Raw genomic sequence first — 26165 nt, forward strand, 5'->3', positions numbered from 1 at the left:
GACTCCCCTGGTGTTTCTTATCCGTTTCCTGGGGCTCAGTGCATGTGCCTTTTCACAGAAGCTCAGGAAGGGAAATTTTGTGGCATGTGCAGTGAACAACAGTGTGTTAGTGTGTGTCATGCACTTTATATGCACACAGTATCAGTAGCCTAGAAGTAAGAGAGATAAACGTCTGACTAGAGAGTTGTCACTTATAAATCTGCAGACCAGCTGGGAAATTTTCGTTGGGAGAATCTCTCCTTTCCCTCAACAAATAGTTCATAACGTAGAAAGATGGCATTGCTTTTGGCAGCTGCCAGAGGTCAATAAGCGTGAGAGTGAAAAAGAGTTAAGTGTGCTTAATTGACTTGGATATTGACTTGGAAAATATACTCATCTGCGTGTCTTTGTCTCCAGGTGTCGTGTCTGCAAGACTTCTTTGGCGATGAGGACGTCTTTGTGGCGTGTGGACCGGAGAAGTTCCGCTACCAAGACGACCTGATGTTGGATGAGAGTGGTGAGGTTTCTAGTAGGTCAACATTTCCATGCTTACATTTCACATTTGCACTTTTCAGTGTTCCCCTCTTAGCTTCTCCATTCCTTCCTGCCCCCATTTTCTGTTGTTTTTTTGTGCTATTTTCTAGGGTTGAGCAATTTATCATTCAGTGCAATCACATTGTGATAAAATATGTGCTGTTGTGATACATTTTCAATAATCCTAAAAATGAGGGAATAATTAGTTTCAAATTGGTAGTCTGACATTGCCACGTAGTTCAGTGCAGTGGACAAACAATTTAATTATTTAAAGGTTGTCCAACCAGAGAAAAAAAACTCTAAAGATGAATCTACAGTAGCTCTTGTAATTGACACATTTTCCACTTCCTGTTTCCAAGTTCCAACTATATTGTATTCATCAGGATGCCTGTACTGTTTTTTAAACCCTCATCATCAATCGAGTGGTGTAGTGATGATGTACATTTGTAAGCCAATGTATTTTTTTATGATTTTTGAAGTGTAAATGCAATCGGCGGAAGTAAAAAGCTAACGTTATAGGCTTTAGACCAACTACACCACGGTCGTATGAACGCGAGTATACGCAACAAGGCTGTTAAGGCGGATGAGTTGGCATGATGGCGTTTAGTAGTCTCATTTGGCCACTTGTTAGCAACCGCCTTTTCTAAGACACATAAAAGCTTCAAAATTCACAAATGGGATATTTGCTGACATATTTTATATTGTAGAACAAAACCACAGACCTTCTTTCAGGCATCTAACTAAAACCCCATTCAAAAAACCCATTGACTTCCAGAAGAGGGATCAGGAAGTGCTAAAATGCTAACTCATTTCTGGGTTTTAGGACTCCTTCCTGTAGCACTCTATGGAGAAACTACAACCCTTTTCAGGGAAGCTGCTACTTGATCCCATAGACATTCATGAATTGAGCTTAATGGCATCCTTGAATGTGTCTCAAACTGATGGACGTGTAGTAAAAATAGCCAAATATGGTTTTGAGTACAGTATGGTAACTGTATATCAAGGCCAAATCATCATCCTACTTTGTGTTTATTAGTCAGAATATGGTTCTCTTCTATGGAAGATTTTAAATGCCTGAATGAAAACAAATTAAGCTGGGACATAAAGTGGAATGCATACACATTGGTAACGCAAAACGATAACAAATATTGTCCAGGAACCCTCACAGGTACTGCATTTCGCATAAAAATATGCTCAAATCATAACATGGTAAACTCAAGCCCAACAGGCAACAACAGCTGTCAGTGTGTCAGTGTGCTGACTTGACTATGACTTGCTCAAATGTGATTATCATAAAGTGGGCATGTATGTAAAGGGGAGACTCGTGGGTACCCATATAACCCATTTTCATTCACATATCTTGAGGTCAGAGGTCAAGGGACCCCCTTTGAAAATGGCCATGCCAGTTTTTCCTCGCCCAAATTTAGCAAATATTTGGCGAGTTATTTAACCTCCTTTCCGACGAGATATTATGACATGGTTGGTACCAAAGGATTCCTTAGTTTTCATAGTTTCATATGATGCCAGTATCTTCAGTTTAGCTTTAAAACAGAACCCGGTACAACCTTAAAAATTGCAATTTTTGTTAATGCCTTAAAGAAATGAGTGCCGTTAAAACGCGTTATTATTGCGTTAACTTTGACAGCCCTAATTTTTAAGTACTACTACTACTACTACTACTACTACTGTAGTTATTTTAATCTAAACGTTGACTTATTCGCCATGTAACTTCTGTACTTAAATAACGCCATTTCCGTAGCTATTCTAACCTAAACCACGATCTTTTCTTAAACCCTAACCAAGTAGTTTTGTTGCCCAAACACCACAGCGGCTTAGACAGGTGCACTGATCGCTCTTATTGCACATTGGACATTTGTAGGAAAACGCACGGAATATAAAAACTTTTTTTTTCGTAAGATATCATACGAATCGATACGTTGAACAGTGTGTATTGTTTTTCACATAATTTTTTTGTTTGATTTGTATTTAAGGCATTTTAAATCTTCCATACTCTTTCAGGTTTATTTGTTAAAAAAACAATTATGTTTTCTGTCATTCTCTGGGTTTTCCCCATTCATCATGTCTTTTGGGTTGCACAGTAACCCTTGTCTACCCTGTGTATGACACATCTCCCTGGTTCAGGTGCCAGAGCTCTGTACAGGCTGTCCAGTTCATTACGCTCCGTTGTCTCTCCTCCTCTCCTCTCTTATCCTCTGCTGCACTTAAGCCTCGGTCTAACCTCATTGTTCCTCTTCTCTGCCTGACTGTCTCCTCACCGAGGTCTGCAGAGGATACGTTCTGTCCTCACTTAACCCATCTGTCTTTCACCGTCTGTCTCCCCCCCTCTGCATCGCTGTCTGACGACTCCTGCCATTTAGTGCTCATCTGTATTCTCACCCTCTCATCTCCCTTCCTGTCTCCTACATGACTGAGTGTGCACTGGCTTTTGTTCAAAGGCTTATTCAATTCATTTGTTTCCCCCTGTATCCCTTCATCCATTAAATAATATCCATCCCACCTGGGTCGCCAACCTCAACCTCCTTCCCCCTTTTGTCTCTCTTTCTCTTTTTTCCTCCCTCTCTTCCCCACTTCTCTTCTTTCATTTGAAAATATAATGACTAACCGCTTCCATTAGTTTCTTTTTGGTGACCTTCTTCACTCATGAGTAACCAGGGAATAGGCAAGAAGTGAAACACCTTTTATGGTCTCCAAATTAAGCTCAAACTTCCCTTTTCCTGTCCGTGTAGCCAAATTTAAGAATCTACCCATGTATGCAAGGTCTGTATGTTCGGACTGTATATGCAGACTGCACGTGTGAACGCGAAAACCCAAAACAGTACAGCAAGCACGTCCACTGTTTTCCCTGCTGTTTGCATCTGTGTCTGCTTTGGAGTTCATAAGGACTATTTTCTTGATGCATTTAAAGTCTTTAAAGTCTGCATTTCATGGCAGAATACATCATAACTGGTTGGCAAGGTCTGTCCCATCTCAAAGGCTCCTCCAAATGTGTTTTTCTGAAGTGAGAAGAGACACCCGGTGTCTTTTATGGCCCTCAGTTTCTCAAAATATCATATGGCCTTGTCTGATTTGCTCTGTATTTGGCTTCAGGCTACGAATTTCACTTCAAATTCACACCAAAATCAGTTTTCAAGGCTCAAATTAGGCTGTGCGGTTGCTAAAACATGCTTAGTTTTTTACTACTTCATATAGATAGTTCAGAGGTTTCAAGTTGTGGCGAGTGAGCAACTTCATCCAAACACTCCTCATAGTTTGAAGATTAGTCCAGTTTGTATGAGACCAGGCTCCGATGTTTCTCAGTGGGGGATTTAGACTTAAATCTTGATGGAAAAACAGATGTCTGGAACTGTGAGGCAGTTTAATACAGATGGAGACATCAGCTATGACCCCTCTACTTATTTCATTACAAAGGACATGAAAGCATTTCATAGTATAGGGTGGAGAAACCTGGTTTAATTAAACTTAATGTCAATTTGGTGAAATTAGCATTTTTAAAACTGTGCATCAGAATCTGAGTAAGCTGAATGCTGTTGTAATACACTAACTTTGGCCACATCATCGTACTTGAAAAAAAACCTTTTCTTTCCTTGAAAAAATAACTTAGTTTTGGTTTTATTACATTAAAATGGCAGTAGGCAGTATATTTTTGGCATCATTGGGCAAAAATTCCATAATAACCTTTCAGCATTTTGTAATTCAAGTGTTCTGAGAGATAACTAGACTTCTACACCTCATCATGGCTCTGTTTTCAGGCTTTAAAAAAATCTAGCCTGTGAAGGGGAGACTTTGACCAATCACAGGTCATTTCATTGAGAGAGCGTTCCTATTGGCTGTGCTCCGGTCATGTGACCGGAACTTGCCGTTCCTTCAACAGATTTTACAATGGCTCTCATAGATGGCAGATGGACAGCAGACCTCAGATCAGCTCTTACTGCTTGTTTTCCTCCAGTCTTTGAAATCTTGCAGATGTCGTTAGGAGCACCGGAGGACACAGAGGCACATGATTTTTTTCAGGTTACCTGTTTAATGTACTACTGTCACGATATAGCGACCGTTTTATAAAATAACTTTTTTTAATCATATTTGCTCCAATCTCGCCTGCTTCAGCTTTAAGGACGTTATATTGGCTTACATACATTTTTTTAATTCACTGGAAGGTAGTCTCTCATAGCCAGACCTATCTCCACTGCGCTGTTTGAGCGCTAAAGTAAGGTCTGACTCCACACATTATTATTCTGGTATAGGGCATAAAAAACGCCATGGCTTGTTTGTATTTCTTTAAACCAATCACAATCATCTCAGGCGGCGCTGAGCACAGGATGCAGCGACGGTGCCGTTGCAAAATAGATAGTGCAGATAGCGTAAGGGGATGAGAATGCCGAGTGAGACATGTGGCCAATGGCAGTCTCATACCCACAGTCTACATCCAGTGAGTCAGACTGCTGGAAGTCAAGTCAATTTTATATTTATAGCCCAATATCACAAATGACAAATTTGCCTCTGGGAGCTTTTACAATCTGAACAGGATACAACACCCTCTGTCCTTTACAGTACGACCCTCTCATCGGATGAGGAAAAACGTAAAAAAAAAAAACCCTGGCAGCTTTCTCTAAATAACCTCTAAATGCCCCAACTTTAACCATGACTTCACCAAAAGTCTTAACCTTAACCCTAAGGTAAATGCTTATCCTTGTGGGGACTTGATTTTTGTCCCCCACACAGTGTATGAACAGATTTCTGTCCACACATTATCATTAATACAATTTCTTTTTCTCTGTCCCAGACGACAGAGAGCACAATTTGACACCTCCTCATGTCCTGGGAGACAGAGAGCAAGAAGCAGAGGGCACGAGGCGCGAGGCAGAGAAAACAGTCAGACGGGAAAGCAGAGCGACTAACGCAGCAGACAGAGAGACAGTCAGAGTCAGAGCTGCAGACAACTTCGCCTCCTCTCAGCATCACTATATAATTATCGCCTCTGCCTCAGCGCTGGCACACTGTCATCATGTTAACACTCCGCATTGTACATTAATCATGGGGCCACAATGACTGCCACACAAGCAAATAACACACACATACATACACACACACACACACACACACACACACACACACACACACACACATGGCAGTATGTATAATTTCCCCTTCCCGCTGGTCTAAAATGGTAATGAGCTATAATGGGGCTGGGTTAATGAAGAGGAGAGGAGCAAAGTTTTGGGGGTGAAGGAGGCCGAGAGGGTGTGTGAGTACCGTGGCATGGCTCATTTATCAGGATGTGTGTGTGTCTGTAAAATATCAGACCTCCTTGAGTCAGAGCTGTCACTCCTGAAACACCACCATAATTGCGTTTGGAAAGCGAGCCCAGTGAAGGTCAGAACTCATTTTTGCAGGGGGGACCTGAAGGTAAAACCAATTACAGCTGTGTTGGTACATTAGTGGTTTGGTGTTTTCTTGCATGACTGAAGGTCAAAATCCATCAAACATATTAAAACAATAGTTGGATAGAAATCCATAAAATTTTAACAGAAGTCACACGTGTTTCAGTCGTTATTGTGTGAAAGCTTTTCATTCCGGTGTGTGTAACAAAACACAATGTCATGTCACAGTGTCACACTTAATATTCACTCCTTCAGTGCATCATTTTGTGCAAGAGTGCAGCAGTTTTCTCTTCATTCACTTGCAGCAGTTCAATTGCTTCCTTGTTTAGATCATAAGGGTGTAAGAAAATATTGATACACATGAGTAGTGCAATACTATGTTTCGCAATACAGTATTGATTCTCCAAAACGCTGAATCGATTTTTAATTAATGTCTTGAAAATCTGATGGCTCGCCGGCGGACCCGGCTCTTATTCTGGAATTCAGAGGTTGTAGCGCGAGAGCTAGAGTGAAGATAATGGCATCACATGAAACTAGAAAAATCAAAGGAATCCATTGGTATCAACCATGTCATACTTGCATGTCGCAAAGGAGGCAAAATAACACTCTAAAATTACACAACATTTTGGCGAGGAAAAATTTGCATGGCCATTTTCAAAGGGTTTCCTTGACTTCTGACCTCAAGATATGTGAGAGAAAATGGGTTGTATGGGTACCCAAGAGTCTCCCCTTTACAGACATGCCTACTTAATGATAATCACATGCAGTTTTGGGCAAAATTCATGCAGTTTTTTTGAATGCAGTACAAATGTAATTTTCATGTTTTATTTAAAATTATATATTTTAATATTTCTGCATACTGGGGTCCCTAATTAGTCTTAGAAATGCATAAATTGGGTATCACTGTAAAGCTGAGACTCTTGTGGATCCAATGAGTCCAACTGTATTCATGTGTTATGATGTTAGTCCCCATAGTAACCATTTCTCATAGTGACTTTTTTTACCTTTATGTCTTTATAGTATGACAGTTTTCCAAAAATTAGATTTGAAAAAAAAAAAAATCGCAATCGTCGTTTCTGAACATCGGCCTGTTTTCTCTCCATGCTTGCAGAGTGTCGTATGATGAAGTCAGTGAACTATGGCAAGATGTCTGCCACTCTGAGCCGAGGCTCCCCCAGGATCGCCATCCAATCGGGACGCAGCAAGTCCCCTGCATCCAGTAAGTTTTCTTCTTCTTCTTCTTCTTCTTCTTCTTCTTCTTCTTCTTGTCTCCTCTTCCTCTCAAGGTGCCCATTTTCTTAATGGAATTTGGCATGGTGTCATTGTCCTTTAAGTATCCTTGCAATCTGTGTGTTTGTGCACAAAGGAGTGTGTGCGTCGCCTCCGACCTGATGGACACAGTTGGGAGTTGTTTGTATCCTAACGCTATCTCGTGTGATTGCTTAGTATTTTCTAGCTCATTACTTAATCAGCGTCGCAGCAAATGAAAACAGTATGAGTAAACACTGCAATGATATCAGAGCTCTGCGGAGTGTCTGGCTGTGTTTACCGTGTGTGTGTGTGAGCTGTGTCTCGTTGCATGCAGAATATGAATTCAAATGAGAATGATTTCACAAGGGAGTGGAGAAAAAGGCAAAATATGGATGAGAGAGGTAAAAAAATAGAGGGGGAGTGAAGATGAGAGGGGAAGAAGAGGGGAAGGGGGTTGGTGACTCAATCCTGCAGCTCCCCACAAGCCGTTCTTCACCTGCCATACTAATGAAATGTAATAAAACGGTGAGAGCTTGCACTGTCTGCTACCGGCTGCATTGTTTGTGCCTGATAATGATGCTTTTATGAATGTCTCTAAAAAAGCACCCCATTTGATGCAACAGCACAGCAAAAACTCAAATAAAATAGAGCATTCATTACTAACAATTGAATGCAGCTCCAGTGTGTCTGTCTGTGTGTAAAACGCCTAGTTATGCACAGCAGACTTGGCTTTTCATCCTTATTATTATTATTTTGGGATTTGAGTGCGCAGACCTTTTTTTGGGTTTGGGGATGATTCGGTGGGTGATGCAACGTACAGAAACTCCCCAAGAGGAAGTCGTTCCACCTGCTGTTGAAGCGTACGAGCATGCACAGACACACGCCGTACAGCATTGCAGAATGAAAACCAACAAGTTGTTTATATGTTTTGTGTCGAGCTGTAGGAGGAAAAGGTGAGGCAGGGGAAAAAACAAGGGGAGGAGAGAAACGGCTAGGGTGAACAAAAGAAAGTTCTGGATGCTGATGGCTTGGAAACTTTGGGGAAAAGGTTATGAGAGTGAGTCATACGCTATCTGATCTCGTCGGAGTCTGGAATAAAGGTGTATACTGATGTGTGAGAGAGGGAGAAAACAAGAGACTGAGACAGAGCAGGGAAAAAAAAGACTGACTCGTCTTGGTTGCCATGGAAGCATAGCACAGTAGGAGCTTGTAGCTACAGACACAATAGTCTGTGACAGCCATATATGGCAGTGACTTCCTGTGAAATGGCCTGCAGTGGAGAACGGAGCTGACTGACGCTCGGTCCGCGCTGGATCCCTGAGTCAGACCGTCCCGGCGTTTTCACTTCTGAGAAAAATGTTCCCCTTCTGGCGCTGCTTCCGCTACTTAACATCATCAGATGTTGTTGTGCTGCGCTGTATTCATCCCCTTAAAACATCACCACTTTGTGAAAAGGTCAGATTGGAGCGACAGGAGGAAGTGACACGATGATTGATTGATCTGCTGTTTTGACCCTGACTGACACTCTGTTCGCCTTTTTATTCTAATGTCATAATAGGAGTTTTTTGTTTTTTTTTCACTTTAAAAACACACCCTGCGACCTTCCCTTGAGGACAATTTATCCTAGAATTAAGCTAATAGTCAACAACAGCTGATACTGCATGCCGTAGCACATGGCTTATAGAGGTGCCCGTTCTGTTATTCCATGTGTTCACAAGAAGGCCTCACTGGAGTCCAGTCACACCACTGAAAAGACGGCTGTGATATGAGAAAGAAAACCGTTGTATTATAACTATTATCACATCTACTGTAAGTTTAATAATTCAGAATTAAAGGAACAGTGTGTAACATTTCGATGGATCTAATGGCAGAAATGGAATATAATATTCATAACTATATTTTAATCAGCGTATGATCAGTAGAAACTAAGAATCGTGTTTTCGTTAGCTTAGAATGAGCCCTTCATAGGGAGCTGGTCCTCTTCACAGAGTCCACCATGTTGCTTCGCCATATTTCTACAGTAGCCCAGAATGGACAAACCAAACACTGGCTCTAGAGAGAGCCTTTCACGCTTTACATTGTTTAAAGGTCACTGTAATTCTCCAACACGCTTGTGAGTTTTGTTGCTCCTAGAGTAGTGTTATTATGGTAAGGATGGCCTCTGAGCGAGGAGAACCGCATTACCAAGCGTTTTGCACTCTGCGGCTCACGTTACCACAGTCTTTGAAAGGGAGGAGTGAGTGAAGGGGGTATTCATTTGAACATCATTGATTAATAATTTATCAAGCACACGTGATGAACGTCGATCGTTTTATCTTCTCAAAGGTGAGGATTTGCTACTTTTCTCTGTGAATTGAATATATATATGGGTTTTGGACTGTTTGATGGACACAAGAAGCTATTTGAAGATGTCAACTTGTGATGAGCATTTTCCCAATTGTTTGAACGCCTGTAGACTAATAAACATTTATTCAATTAATCAAAAAGATAGTTGATAGATCAATCAGTAATAAAATTGATTTTGTCGATGTCTTCCAGAGTAAAACCTTTGTGTAACTGGGTCATGGTCATCTTAAAATTGTCTAATGCATCTTACAGCACACTAACAACAATTAATCTTTTGCAGAAAAGAAAGATATTACCCTTAATTGATGACAGTCCAATCTAATCTCTAACTAAAACAGTTCTGTCTGGCTTTCATCACTGTATTCATTGTATTAAATATAATAATAATGTAGGGCGTTAAGCCCATTAACTCTGCAGAATAATGCATTAAGATGAAAGATGATTCATTATTCAAAATGTTATCGCTGCTTCCGTCGGTTATTTAACTGCAGCTACACTCCAAACCTTTTTATCTGAGATCTTGGCAATGAAATTAAAAGTATGGATGCCAGACAAGAAAGCTAAAGTCTATTTATTGATATTTAGAAACCAGCAGCATGTAGGATTTTATTATTTCTCATGCACACTTGGAGAGCGCAAGATAAAGAACGCCATTCATTTTAAACCTTGCTGCAGGTCTTGAGGTGTTTGAAAAAGCAGCCTTGAAGTCCCATATTCATTTTCCATTCAGCCAGCATTAATAACATCCTTTATCACATCTAATAAGCTGGACTGAAGGAGCTGCACAGAGAAGATGTGAAGTGTGAATTTGGTCTGAGATAGTGAAAGAGAGAGAGAGAGAGAGAGAGAGAGAGAGAGAGACGGGGAGAGTTGGAGAGCATGTAACGCAACACGTGTGCTGTCAAACACCAGCTGGTGTCCTTCTGTGTGTCTGGCTGCTCCTCATTGTGTGTGTTTGAAGTTTTGACCTCGACACCACTGAGGAGCAGAAGTGTGTGTGACGGACGGACAAACAGACTGGTGAGACTGACAGAGAGACATAGTCATAGAAACACACAGACAGAGGATCTTATACTGTAAAATTAGATGTCATATTATAACGCATACAGTGCCTATAAAAGGTATTCACCCCTTTTAATAGGACACACCGAAATCATCACTGGTGCAGCCAACTGGTTTTCACATGTCAATTAGTGGGGGATATATATACTATAAACACACACACACACACACACACACCTGTACACATAACAAACAGCGATATCCGTCTAAGACTAACTAGTAATAACTAATGTTGAATATGAATAATGTGGGATTATTCTTTATTTCATGGGCTATTTGGGGATTTATACATTATTATTACATACTTATATAGTTACATTATAGTTACAGTATTAGCTTCATAATTAATCAATAACTTTTGATGGGGGACTTTAATTTTAAGTCATCGAAACGTTTTTCAAAAGTGATGTGAAAACTAGATTTGCTATGTGTACGCTTAAAATTGTTGAAATATTTAACCTAAAATCTAAAAAAAGGTTTTTTTTTATGAAACTAAGCAGCAATCACAGTCATCTAATGTTTTTAAATTGTGGATAAAACTCAAAAACAATCAGATGATGGAATGAAAAGGACTGTGAAGCTTTTTAGTGTTTTATCTTTATTATTGTTTTATCAGACGAGACAAACACTTTGTCTCGTCTCTTTGTTTCAAGAACACGAGCCTTACGAGAAACATTCTGAATCAATTTAGAAAAATGCAATAACAACAAACAACTTATGAGGCTGCTTCCCGGCACAGATACAGTTGAACTCTCCTTCCTTGTTCTTATTGAAAAACTTCATGAGACACTATAGGTAGAAACATTGTTTTTTCATGCAATTTTGAGAGTTTGGGCTATTTTGCATCGATACCATTTCTTCTTTCAGACTAGTGGAAAGAAAACATCCAGAATACACATTTAGGTGTTTATTTTACTACACTTTTTCTGTAGATTTCTCCTAAATTCACCAAAACTTAGCATGAGATAATGCCTCATTTGCATATTTAAACCTAAAATTTCAGAGAACTTGTACTATAACAAAAGAATGTCATAATGTAAATAATGAACTGGGGAAGTTTCATAGTGATATCTATTTGTTAAATTTTTTAACCTATTCATCTGTAGTGTCTCCCCTTATATGTTGTCAGTATGTTTAGTAGGTGAATCATGTAGGTCTAATGTCTAATGTAGTCCATGACTCATATGTCTTTATTGACACGTACTCATCCCAACTCAATGTCCTATACCGCCCCTTGGCGTCAAGCCCGTCACGCTATTTTCTGCATCAAAACCACTTAGTTAGGTTAAGGAAAGAACTACATGGTTGGCCTAAATCTACCAAGTTTGTACAGTGAAAATGACACTGAATGTTGTGAACAGGGGACATGAACGAACAGCTGATTGTAAGGTGACGCACGGGACACGAACAGCGGTCTCCTGGATGAAAGCCCCGTTTGTTGTTGTTGTCTTTCGCTCTTTAACCTACGTCACCCCATACACTACTTTACTGTTGCTGGGGATAGGTTTACATTGTAGTTAATGGAAAGCCCGGTGCGTTTCATACCGGCGCTAAAGGGTTCCGTGTGGTGGTATCGAACGCAGACCTCTGTATTTAACACCCTGGGAATGAGAACGGGCTGGTCTTTATCTAATACTTTACGCAGTAATCCAATAATAATTCTGCTATAAACAAGGAGCAAAGCGAATGTAAATGTGACTCTAAAACGCATCATACTTCTTTGATTTAAATCTTAACATACAAATTAAATCTTGACTTTTTTTCCGACCAACCTCTCAATTTCAGCTAAATACAGTATCAGTCACCTCGCAAATTTCAAGGCAACATAAATGTCTCAGGTATCCACGTTCATTGTGGAGGGTCTGATGTGGCGTCATGTTCTCTCAGGTTTACGGGCGTGTACATGGGCAGGTTGCTTCGTGTCAGCCTTACATTGTCATCACTCGAGCTTCGTTCTGTGATGATCTCACGACCCCAGCTGAGCGCCTATACAGACCCAAAATAACGTGAGAAAACAATTTGCACTCATACATACTTTCTCTCCCTGTCTCGCCATCTGTCTCTCTGCGTAGTGCAGATGGTGTCAGCAAGCATCACTTCTGATACTTCAGGGTCTCACCTTTCTCTTTCTGTCATCAGCGACTCTGTGTGACGGTAGAGACTCAGTGGTGAAGTGAGCAGGTTCGCCCGACCCCACACATAAATCCATTGTATCTCCAGAGGATCAGCTGCTGCTGGCTGTGACGCTCTGAACTAAGATCGCATGATGTCTGCAGCCTTCACCGCCGCTCATGAAGGGTACAAATGTACTTTCTGAAAGATAAGCACGGGGAGCGTAACAAATAACAGACTGCAAGAAAAACAAATTCTGGTATTGATATTTGCACTGAAGGCAAGATAATGACATGCCTCCTGGCAGCTTCGTGTTTATGAAATGTCTTCTTTACTTTCAACCATCAGAAATGTGTTATGTTTGACTGTGTTTTACCTATATCTTGTAGAAGAAATTGCATGAAACATGTGTCATCAGGCATTCTGCTAAACTCACTGATTTCATGTGCAGAATTTCCAGCCCGTTCTCATTCCCAGGTCGTCAAATACCGACGCTTTGTCGCGGCCGTCGACATCCGATACCGCCGCACAAGGCACTCTCTCATGGCGGTAGGAGACACACCAGGCTTTGCATTAACTACAATGAAAACCCATCGGCGGCGACATTAAACACACAGGGAAAGGGCGCCAGGAGTGTGGTGACATAGTTTAAAGAGCGAAAGAGACACACACGGGGCGGGAGGGGTGGTGGATGGGACCAACATACAAGACATTCATCCAGGAGATCGCTGTTCACTTTCACGTTACAATCAGCTGTTCACAACGTCAAGTCACATTTGCACTGTACAAACATAGTCATTTTTTGCCCAATCATGTTGTTTCCTAAACCTAACTAGGTGGTGTTGTTGCCTAAACCTTAGCAAGTGTTTTTGTTTAATTCACAACATTAAACACGTGTTTAGTGTGACGGAAAAAGTGATGCAGAGGGGTCTGACAAAGAGTAAGCATGTGACGACGTGTTGGAATTTCCCAGAATACCTTTGGACAGCTCTCATAGACCACGCATGCACAAACTTCCATATATTATCATATGTTTATATTAAGAACCATGTGTATTAGTTGTCACTATATGCTCCATTTTTACTATACCGTATGTGAATGATGAGGTGTGGTTCTTGAGATAAAGGTGTAATAATATACACATGTGATACGGAGCACATATAATAAGCGATGTACAGGGAAGAACGTGATTCAGTAGTAGTCTAATTTTAGGTGCATGTCTGCTTGTATATTCCACAATTCCACTTTTTTTCCTTTTTTGAAATTCATATCACGATATATAGCCTGCATATCATCCAGCACATGCACAGCTGGAGACAGGCCGATGCATGAGATCCTTTTCCATATTCATTGCTAGCACAGCTTCCTTGTAACGCTCTGTGCAGCCATAGTGTTTAACACAGCAGGTGGGAAAGAAGCCCAAACGGCTGCATTTGCATTCTGGTCAAATTGGTATCTTCAGCGGATCTGTGTGTGCGTGCGTGTGTGTGTGTGCTACTGTTGACGCAAGAATCTAAAAAGGGGACCTAATAGGATTAAAGGAACGGTGTGTAACATTTTGGGGGATCTATTAGCAGAAATGGAATATAATATTCATAACTATGTTTTCAATAGTGTATAATCACCTGAAACTAAGAATCATTGTGTTTTCGTTAGCTTAGAATGAGCCATTGATATCTACATAGGGAGCGTGTCCTCTTCACAGAGTCCGCCATGTTGCTCAGCCATGTTTCTACAGTAGCCCAGAACGGACAAAACCAAACACTGGCTCTAGAGAGAGACATTCGTGTTTTTACCTGAAGGCCACCGTAGTTCTCTGACACGCTTGTGAAACTGCGGTAACGTGAGCCGCAGAGTGCAGAACCGTGGTACCGCCAGCTGCCGTCTGACTTCCGTCGCTCCTAAAGTAGTGTTATTATGGTAAGGATGGCCTCTGAATGAGGTGAAATCTTGTCAGTCGAATTGAGTGAGCAGAGGGGTACTCAGTTGTGTGCAATCTTCAACCACACCACTCGATGCCGCCAAATCCTACACGATGTACCTTTTAAATGGCCAACTGGCTTTACTAACCACTGTACAGCTACTTCAAACTCTTGATGATTGACACATTCTCTTTGGGCATGTCGGAAATTGTTTACTTATTGGAAGAGTGTATTTGAATGTTTCTTTAATGCCTTTGAGAAGGACTGGGAACCTAACCCACTAGTCGCCGTCTTAGGGGCCATGAGTGTGTGTCAGAATTTGGAGCCTTGTACTAGTACCTCAAGGGTAGTGGACTGATGATGTGAATGTCTACCCTCTATGTGTATGTACTTTATTTTACTCGTAATGTTGAAGACATATGATTTGTATTTGTGAAGATAACCGTGGCGGAGGTGCTCAAATGATAGTGTTTGTATTATATTGAAAATCCTAAAATAAAGGTATTAAAGCTTCAGTAGGCAACAATTTTTTGGCATCATTGGGCAAAAAAATCAATAATAACATTAATAATAAGATCTCAACATGACTGCTTGATCACAAACTTTCTCATTTTACAGCTAAACAGTAAAAGATGTTTCTGAAAACATTTGAGGCAAGAAATAAGCATTACAGTAACAGAATATTGATTCATATTTGATCAACGCTGCCTAGTTTGACCGTTTGGTCGGAGTTCGCAAGTGACTGACTAATAGACGGCAGCTGGACGGCAGACTCCAGAACAGCTTTGACTGCTTGTTTTCCTTTGGTCTGTTAGATCTTGTAGATGCCATTAGGAGCACCGGAGGACACATAGACACATGATTTTTTTTCTCAGATAACCTGTCTCATTCACTGTCAGGATAAAGTGACCATTTTATAAAAATAGCTTCTTTTTTTTATTCATATTTGCTCCAATTCTACCCACTGCAGCTTAAAAATATTAAACAATTAAAAAAATAATGAAGCCAAGAACCAGGTGTGGACGGGCCTGTGGCACATGAGCCATTCCCTGGACCTGAGCCTGCTCTGACTATGTACAGGTATGGATGAGGTGAACTACGTGACCATACTTGAATGGACACAGCCTGGTCTCATCTCACATTCATCACCATGTACTCTCTGATCACATATAAACTACATCACTGCCAAAAGGCAAGACAGATGCTTTTAAATGAAGTCACGTGTGTTAATGTCAATGCTAAAAATGTGTCCATTTAATCTCATTCTTGCATGGTCCCTTTAAGTGTGGAGGGGTTGTGCAGGTGGACATGGACAATACATATATATTACATCTTTATATACAATGAAATGGAGAGGGGCACAGTGGCAATTTGAGAGGGTGTCATATTATCTTTCTGCATTCAACCTTCAAGCTGCTTTGCAAATACCTCAACATCTTTTATCTTGGCCAGATAACTGCAGGAATAAGAAAAAACCTGAAATACAGAGCCTCTACTGCTGTTGCTTTGGGTGAAAATGTTTCAGTTCCAAAATAGCAGCATTTGTTTTCTTGAAGATGTTTGGACAAGGAACAATAGAGCCTTCAGTATCCATGTAGGACAGGCTGCCCACCCCCTGACCATCCCATCCCAGTCTTCTTGAACGCATCACTACTCTCCCAGTTTCTCCTCCAGTACAACATCTCAATGTAGGCTAATTCTCTTCTCAGGGAGGTAAAAATGCCAAAATATTGAAATCATAGATGTAATTTACTTCTACCCTTCCATCTCTCTCTCTCTCTCTCTCTCTCTCTCTCTCTCTCTCTCTCTCTCTCCCCCCCTCCCTCCCTCTCTCTCCCTTTCTCTATGTGCCGGTGCGCGTCATAGTGTGCGCAGGCAGCCTGCTGTCTCTCCGCCTCCCGGTGTAGTAGCTCCAGCTCTGCTCCGTCTCTCTCCCATTCAACATACTTTACTATCACACTCGCACGGAGCGCGTACAGAGGTGCTCTTCTTCTTCTTCTCTTTACCCCGCGTTGGATTATCACTGTGTTTTTCCATCATGCTGGAAGTGGAAGGTAGGAACATAAAATCACCATATTTTGCGTAAAAGGCGTTTTTAATTTTAGTTTTACGCGTTCCTGCTCGATATATAATGCGGGTTATTGTTTTCTCCACGGATGTGACTTGAATACCGTTGACTTTGTAGCACTATATTAATGAAATATGTCTTTAAATGTGATAACACTCACCGTTGTGTAACCGGGAGGAGTGTCTGTCTGTGTGCGTAACGCTGATGCTGAATTTCATCAATGAAGATGTCCAGGAATTGCTTCAACAATAGCAGCTTCTTTATTTCATTTTTCAAGAATGCAGTGGTAGCCGGTGCTATTTGTGCTATATACTGTATGTGTGTCTGCTGTTGGCTTGATCTCTCTTTGTCTTGAATAATTCAGAAAGTTGTCTGATCTCAGCAGGGGGAATAAACAAGATATACAGTGAATGATGGATGGACCACTTTGCTCCCACAGGTTTCACTTCTCTCTGCTCCATCAAGAAGAAGGATGGAAAATGTTATTATAGGTGGAGACAGCAGATGAAATATTGTTCACATGCAGCAATGCTTACAACAAAGGCTCGAAAATGTGCAATAATTGATGAGATTATGATCAAAGAAAGACTCAGAAGTGGGCAAAAAATAATGAATCTGGTGATCTTTTTAATTTAGGAGTTGCATTATTGGCCATATCTCAGTTACTTTAAATACATTTCACCACCCTATAAGTCACATCATTTATTTAATATCAATTATCCAGACCATCAAAGCTGATTTATCAAAGCTCTTGATCTGCCTCCTCCCACTGTCAAGGAATAAGCAATTGTCTCTGTTACCATTTTTTGTTTTCTCCAATTACTGCAGTTTCTGTATGTCAGTAAGAACAACCCTAAGTTGATTTGAGGTGTCTTGTTGCCAGGAGACAATAACCCATGTTGTCAGTATATAGGACAAAAAAGCAGGCTTATGTTTTGTGTGCAGGTTAATTATGCCGTTGGGCTTTTTTTTGGAATCTGGCTTTTGCTTGACCACACACAGGACTCGGGCGCAGCGTTGATTAATCTAATGTTCTTTTGTTTAATGAGGTGATGCCGCTGGGTTTGTTGTGCTGTGCTGCAGCTGGAAAAGTAGACCGAGCTGAGGTCACAAGTGCAACCAAATAGAGGATCTGGTTGAAAATTAGGACAGCCTGGTGTTTGTGTTGTTGGCACTCGAAGCCTGCTGTAATTATTCATGTTTATAGGTTCAGGTTTGACCGGCTTATTTCAGGGAGATTTGGAGCAACAGGATTTGTGTTCTGGCTGAAATAAAAAAAAAAAAGAGCAGTGTGGACTTCAGTGCTCTTTTCCTTTCTCTCTCACTCTTCCTCCTCCTCCTCCTCCTCCGCCTCATTCATGTGAATGGAGAGATGCTGAGGGCGGAAGTGTGGGCTGCTGCTAGACACTCGGAAATAAAACTGATCGAGAAAACATGCGTTCACATTTAAAGGATCATCTATTTGAAATATTTCTCACCAATCATCTCATGCACCCTGCTCCATCTCGTTTTCTCCCTCCAGTGAACGGGACGCCGGCCAGTCAGCTGTCCACTCCTCATTCGGGAAAATCTCCCAGCCCCTCCCCGACCAGCCCGGGCAGCCTCAGCCGACGCCGGGTAAGACGAGAATACATGCGCATACACAAACGCAAACATTCCCATTTAGTGGCACTAAATCTATAACACATTCCCTCTATGTTCTCAGGAAAAGGAGAAATCCGTGACTGAGCATAGGCCGACTACATCTTAGAGTCGCTAGAAACACGAAGAAACCACAACATCCCAACATCTTTAGGGGCGGGGCGTTGACCTTTGACCTCACACAGGTGCTGCTTTGGGATTACAGGCTCAGTTAGGATCCTCTAATGTTACGACTCTTATCCATTGTTAATAGATTTTCAAGGGCAATTCCTCATTTCACACTGATTTTGCTGTCACGTTCCCACATATGCTGCTGACCCACAGCTCTGTTTCCTCGCCGTGAACTCTATCTGCCTTTGGTAGCTGAACAATGAACGATGCTATCACTGACTTTTAGAGATACGTCAGTCAGTAATTTGTGTAATATCTGATCTAAAAAAAATGAGACTGATGGCTGGCTTTGTGAGCAGCCTGCTCCAGTCTTCATGTCTGTTTTTATTCTGCGAAAAATTGGTTTGCATCAAGAAAAGACCTAATCAGTACAGACTGCTGATCTAGGATTAGTTTTTTTTATAAAGCCATGTAATTTTGTACATGTCCTTTTATGAAAAGAACTTAGAAACACATTTTATACTAGTGAATCAGATTATTTCAGCCGTCTTTTTATCATGTATTCCGACATTGACCTGTTAAATCCCTGTTAAAACATCATAATGTGTTTTCTGTAGCTGACAGGGGAGAAAGAGGATCTGACATGCAAACACACTATGTACACTGTAAAGCTGGTAGAGAGACTGTGCAGAGAGGGAGCATGCAACTCAAATGGACAAACCTTGAATCTCACATTAGAGGGGTCATGTGCGTGTGTGTGTGTGTGTGTGCATGTGTTCAAGATCAAAGTATTTGCTAATCCAGTCCTTAACAGTGACGACGGCGAGCTTTTAATATCAGCCTCAAATCCTAATCACACCCTGTTTTCTCGCAGCGGCTCTTTAATTTGCAGGAACTCTAAGCCTGCTGCTGATTTAGTTCCTTCACCCTCTTACATTCACACGCAGACACAGCAGTATATGTGAACCTGTCATGTATTCATATCTCGCCTGCACGTGTCTTGTGTTTTTCTCAACCACTTTTCTACCTGTCAGCAGGGGTGTAGCTATGATTTATTTTGCAATTATGCAGCTCTTTATCGGTGCCGGCACAAAGCTTTTTTTTTTTTTTAGGGAAGAATGTGGTTGGAGTCAATAATAGGACATAGAAAATTGAGTGGTTTGTGAATTATTTCTGTATATAAATGAGTGTGTATGAGCTAAAATCAGCATAGCATAAAGAATTCATGTCCTGGGCTCAGTAAGCTTCAGTCTCGTGCTGCGTTCGATGTGCCAGGAAGAATGAATGGATGGTGGAGGAGAGTCTGGCCCTTAGGCTTCTGAATCCATCAGTGATGAGGTTATATTGATGTGATATGAAGGGGACAGATCAGGAGCACATCAGATTTGGGTTGTAGCTGCTGAGAACAGAACAAGGTGCACTGTAACTTCCTCGCAGTCGTCTGTATAATAATGGAAGTGGGTCACCATAGATTTGAAAAGGGAAAGAGGTTGGCAATAGCACACATTTATAAACTCTTTCTGTCTACTTCTCTCTCTCTGGGTACATTCAGGGCAGTTCATATAGACAATTGCAGTGTTTCTGCTGCTCTATTTCCTCCCGCAGTTACAGAGAGAGGTTCGGAAAAGTCTGGGTTAGAGAGGTGAAGGAGGGCTAACCAGATGTAATGAGAAAAATGGAAAACACATAGAACCACTCTGGGCCTGCACGATATGAGGACAATCATTGTTCAATATTGTGATGACGATACGACTTGCGATAAATAAACAAATATTAAAGTGTGTATATTAGCTATATTTACGTCGGCCTGGTTGTCTTTAAATTCAGAAACAGATTGGAATTGAATATTTTAAATGCAACTAGGCTAAATGTTGTTTCTAGAGCAGCAGCAGTCATGTTTACAACAGCAAAAGTCATCATATAAACTCATTAAAATCTCACTGGAAACAATCTAAATGTTAATAAAATAAATCATATTCCTGAGTGATGTCTATAAAGAACTTCCGTCCTCCTCCCCATGCTGATGTGAATCACCGCTGCAGGTACCGCTGGTAGAGAGGAGGGGCTGCTTTGTCTCAGCCAGCAGATTAATTTACACAAATTGTAAGATACGTTGCAAACTAAGCTAAACAGTTAGACTACATATACAGACAGCTTTTGTTTTAGCTCGTGTAGCCGAGGGTTACGTTGCGTACATGCGTTATGATAATAACACGGAGGCTCCTATTCCGCAGTTTTGTGGCATGCTTGTTCACATCATGATGACGATAAAAATACGATTTATCATCGGTCAGCACTAAACCACACTACACGTCTCTTTGCTGCTGTCCACTTTCCTCATCAGGCGTTCACAAATTAGCTCCCTAGTGCAATCCTGGCCTCAGTGATACCGCCGTTAAATTCTAGTTTTACAGCGTGTATTTCTCAACAAGAGATTATTTGGGTCTTTGTACTCACTGACGCTCTGTACTAAGCCTGCAATGTGCTTGGCTGGAAGGAAGGGAGGAAGGGAGGAAGCCTCACAGCCCATTATCTCTCCTCTCCACTCCGCAGCCTCACTCTCCTTCAGCTATATGATGCTGTAATTCTCTCCGCCACTTCTTACTATTTCTATCCGCCCTGTAAGCGATTCTCTCCCTCTCTGTCCCGTCCCTCCCTGACAGCTTCTAATTTCTCTTTCACTCCATCTCTCACCCGTTCTCCCTCCCCCCCCTCCCCACCCAGCCAGCCAGCTCCCCCTACCCCTCTCTTTTCCCCATTTGAAAGGGTATTAACTTCACAGGGAGAAATTATATTCCATCATTTCCCTTGTAGATTAATTCTAAGCTTCTTTGAGAAGTAGGCGCCAAGTTTCTGACTCTATATTTGCACATTTCCTCTCCCTCTGTCACCTCTGTGTAAACATGCATGCATAATCACAAATGTAGAGTACACACACCCAAATCCTTTTATTGTTATGCTCACAATGGCGAGCGAGTACCTTTCTCACCCTTACGCCAAAAATGCATAACTCAATCTAACCAAAACACGACTCAGAGATGACCTTTTCTTTCCTTTAAATTAATTTTATTATCTGTGTTCTTAAAAGTAACATCTGGGGCTCAAAATATGACTAAAAATCTAGTTGAAATTTCAGCTTATGAAGCATTGAAAGCTCCCATAAATCCATTTCCTCAGCAGCCAGAGAGACTCAGTGACCTACTACAAGTATAGCATTTAAATGGTTCACCTCGCTGGACCCCGCATTTAAACACTTAGAGGCACTTTGCTGCCTGATGTAGGCTGCTCGCACAGCTCAGTCCATCCTAACCTATTTCCCCGGGCAGAATACAGAGACATAGCATCACACTGTGACTTTTCCCTCTCCCTTTCACATATATATGACCGCAAGCACACAGACGTGCAAACATGTTCATGGCGATTGCACACAGAATCACTTATACGCTCGTGTACGCTTCCGAAAAAGCACTTTTATACATGAAATCGTCATTTGTGCACGGGCAGCAGACAACCGCTTGATGCACGCTTGCACGTTATGTGTTACATACATGATAGTATGGCCCATTTTAATGATTTAGCAACAGAAGCATGAAAAAGTCCTTTCAGGGCCACTTGCCTCTCTAAGAGCACCCTACGCTTTCTGTATTCATAATAATATAATAATAAATTTTATTTAGTGGCGCCTTTCTGGACACCCAAGGACAGAATATTGCTTTAATACTTTACATTAAAGGTGTTCTATACGATATCCAGAGCATTATTATAGCAGCAAACAACTATTTGCTATGTAAAGATATAGAGGAGTAATGTCTACCTGAGCAGAGAATGAAGTCGCTCTCCCTCTAGGTGTGTTTTAATCCGAGTTTCTCTGTGCTTTGTTGACATAGTCGGGCTGGCTGTGCATGCTTTTAGTACATGCTCATGCACGTGAGCGTGCCCCACTGGCTAGCCCACTGCCGCTGCTCTGTACTGCTCTCACACGGCGGATAACGCAATCCCATTTGACGGCGCCGTCGTGGAAGCGTAGCACCCACCCTCCGGTTCCTTTGTCTTCACTGTTAGCACCGCTAGCTTCGAGCCGCTGGCTCAGCCGTCGCCATGTTGAGAGCCATGCGGAGGAAATAGAAATGCTCACATTTAGCATCTTTAAACCTACAGACACACATAGACACAAATCCTGGATTTAGTTTTCTGTCAATATCCGCTCTAAAGCACGAACGATCCGCCGAGGTCACAGCTCTTTCCTGTCCGTTTCCTCCATTAGATGTGAAAAAGACAGACAGGGAAATAAATCATTAAAAAAAGACAATACGTAGAGAGCAGTGACCGACAGATTGAAGGCAAGACAAACAGAGGCTCTGTGATGCCAAGGCAACAGCTGTGATACAGTCAGGTAGCTGTTTGTATGAGCGGATGAGAGAAACAACTAAGTGCTAATTGTCAACTGTAGTACCTTCATCCTCCTCTCACTGCTGAGTCATTCAAGTTCGTAATCCATTGAATTGCATGCTCCATCTCTCATTACCGTCCATATTTTGTGATTCATAATTAAATTGTGTGTATGTGTGTGTGTGAGAGAGAGTGAGCAGACTGAAGGAGTGTACTATGAAGTTTTTAATTATTGTCTCATCTCATCCATGTGAGTGTGTTGTCACTGAGGATTGTATTTGTTATTTGGTTGTATTATATTTCTTATTTTATGTCGTGTTGATGTCATTAGATGGCTTGTCCAATTTTTGTTCCTGTATCTGCCAAAAAGACTGGCTGCAGCACATGACTGGAAACTGGAAGATTTTAAAGCTTAAACATTGCTTTTTTGAAAATTTGTATTCCTTCAAATTGTTCACAAATGACTCCAATCTGGCTCATATTTACATGTCTTTAATCGGCAACATCCCATTTTGCAGAGGGCTTCGGCTATTTTTTGCACTGCCATTTACATACATGTGTAAATATGAAAATTGTCTGTGTGCTCTTCTGTATCACAGGCCAATTATATTTGATAACCTGGTCCATTTTGTCATGTAAGGCCGCCAGCTCTTCTTGGCTCATTTTGTTTCTGTTTGTATTTTCTTTGCTTAATGTATTCATTTCCATTTTGTTGATGTCATCATTAAATTCATTGTCATTTCATTTTCATTTTTGTGTTTTTTCTTCTCATGCTCCTTAACAGTTCATCATGTTTATCACAAACACTAAAACAAATGTTGATAATTTCCAGTAGACGGAGGATGATAATGATGATGATCGGTTCTCCTTTGTTAAACTCATGTCTGTATTCAGCAGAGCAGAACAGAGATTACAACACAAACTCAGTCCCAGAGGTGCATTCATCTCCCCTGTTCCACTGCGTCTGTTCTGGATGTTTTTTTTTTTTCTGGCTTATAGTCAGCCTAAGTTTTTAATTTTCCCTAAAGCATTTAATCACGTTCCTGTGATTCCCAGGATTGCGGTCCATAAGGATCATGATTAGTAAACTTCCCTGTGTCCAACTGGCAGAGCAGAAACACTGAATCCCCCCAACACAGTTGAGCTCCTCAGATAAGAGTCAAATAGATTATGTTTCCCGTCTGTCTAGACACCAAAATAAGAGCCAAGAAATATTATATCCTGTACCTTGTGTCCTTATGAGAAACAGAGTGGGAACTTGGGACGAAACAAAGTACCCTGTTTCTATCAAATCTTATTAGATTTCTTTCCAGCGAAGCAAACAACAATAAATCCTGCTACTGCTGACAGTGACAGTGAAAGTGACAAGAAATGCTGCTGGAGAGGAGGTTTGGCTCTCTCAGCCTGAGGGAGGGAGAGAGAGAAAGATGGCTTTAGTATGTGTGTCGTAATCGGATTCAAACCGGGTCATGGAGGACATTACTCTTAAGTTGGTTTTAAATGTGCGGTGCATTTTTAATGCTGAATTCTACAGTTGACAGCCTTCCCTTTTCATTATTACTGCTGCTACACGTCTGAGATGATGACGCTCCACGCTTAAGGTCAATCATGGACTTCCTGTTTAATTCACATTTATGCGCTGATCAGTATTCAGTGCCCTTGCGGGTTTGAAGAGCAGTCAGGATGTAAAAGGTTTGTCAGTTTTTTGTTGTTTGTGGTGTGTGAGTCATAGCCAGAGCAAACGTGTAGAGATGTAGAGCTAGGAATAGTATGTTGTGTTGTGCAACAGGGAGAAAGCTGCATGGTCTAACAATAACAAGACAGCTCCTGCCAAATATAATGATCAATATCAACCACACCAGACTCCATACATCTTTCTCACCGTCTCTTTGTTTCCCTTTCTCTGTCTCTCACTCCATCTGCCTCGTAGTTTTTCACACAGGAAAAAGAGACGCACAATGTTCATAGAAGGTTGAAGCTACCTCCCAGCCCGCAGACAGGAAATGGCCATATATAGGCTTCTGTCTCCACTCTGGAAGTCTCATAAGCTGCCTCTCCTCTCTCCTCTCTGTGAGCAGTTTCCATAGCAACAGTATTTTGTTTCCCTCGGTGGCAGGAAGAGAGAGATAGGAGTTCAAAATGAGAAAGCAAGTAGAGGACAGGGCTGGACGTGAGATAAGGGCACAAGAGAGGTAAATATACGAGTCGGGATGTAGAGAATAAAGGAGCAGAAGAAGGATGTTTTGTAGATAAAGCACAGGAGGGTCATCGGCTTTATGGGTATTAAGTGGGTTTTCTTGTTCCGGGATGAGTGCCCGAGCAAAAACAACATTACATAAACCAAATCCAACCTGACTCACAGCTCCATTCACCTGGGTGTCTTTCAGGTCACAGCAGTGGAGATGAGTAAAAGAGCTGACAGTTACTTGGGCAGAGATATAGGGCAGCTCAGCTTTGCAAATAGTTTTCTAAGTCATTATGATGGGTGGCCTTTTCCTATTTCTGCCTTGACGGCAAACTCTCCAGGCTGTGTCACAGTCTGACTGGACACTTTAGAAATAAGAGGTTATTTCCAGTTCCCAGCAAGCATTTGAATTGAATAAATGTTGATCTGCAATGTTGTTGAAACCTCACTTTGTAAAATCAGAGGCACAATATCTGATTTAATTTGACACAGTGTCAAAAGTTTGAAGAAGTTTTTTGTTTTGTGAACTTTTACCATGCCTTGATAAAATCTGCCTCCTTTTACAGGCCACCTTGTTACACATGCTTGCTGGTAATAATAACAATGGTCAGCATTCATTAATCCAGCAACACTTTTTAGATCTCATCTCTTCCAAGGAGTCAGGACTGATTGATGTGTGAATAATACCATGTGGTATGAATTCACCATCAAAAATACTACACCTGTACTGAAATGAGTCATTAGTCACCAACAAATCTGCTGATGCGCTGCTCTCAGTTGCACATAGATTGGCTCATGCATCACACACATAGGGCAGACCATTTACACTGCAACCTGCACCGAACATATTTTAGAGGAATTATGATGGCGTCCACTTCCATCACTGGCCAGGCTTGCATGTGCCAGCCGCACCTGCATGATTTATTCGAGCACTGGAAACCCCACCAAACCACAAAGATTTTTCACTGCTGTATCCTCAGGGCTGATGGTGAGGCAGGAGAGAGGTGGAGACTAAGGAAAGTGAGAAAAATGTTCATCTCACAAATGAAGCATAATCAAATTGTCCAAATGTAGTAAAATAATTTGAAGCCGACAACAGGATTAGGAGGAGAGGAAAACAGAGAGATGGACAGGAGTGGAGGAAACAGACAGAAATAGGAGAGGGG

General features: G+C 41.4%; 1 protein-coding gene across 9 annotated transcripts in view; it reads left to right on the forward strand.

The window, feature by feature from the left end:
- LOC141752359 (serine/threonine-protein kinase DCLK1-like) overlaps positions 1-26165 on the forward strand; it is a 60641-nt gene that overhangs the window by 22849 nt on the left and 11627 nt on the right. For 3 of the 9 annotated variants that reach the window (XM_074610214.1, XM_074610217.1, XM_074610215.1), the window contains 3 exons: positions 397-508; positions 7024-7131; positions 18196-18290. In XM_074610214.1, the coding sequence (XP_074466315.1) occupies positions 397-508; positions 7024-7131; positions 18196-18290 (315 nt within the window). Of the gene's footprint in view, positions 1-396; positions 509-7023; positions 7132-12458; positions 12578-12710; positions 15086-16442; positions 16660-18195; positions 18291-18378; positions 22735-26165 lie in introns of those variants that run through there. The other 6 variants (XM_074610216.1, XM_074610218.1, XR_012590221.1 and 3 more) reach the window with 5 other exon arrangements.

The sequence above is a fragment of the Sebastes fasciatus genome, chromosome 16 (genome assembly GCF_043250625.1).
Source record: "Sebastes fasciatus isolate fSebFas1 chromosome 16, fSebFas1.pri, whole genome shotgun sequence".
NCBI classification, from domain to species: domain Eukaryota; kingdom Metazoa; phylum Chordata; class Actinopteri; order Perciformes; family Sebastidae; genus Sebastes; species Sebastes fasciatus.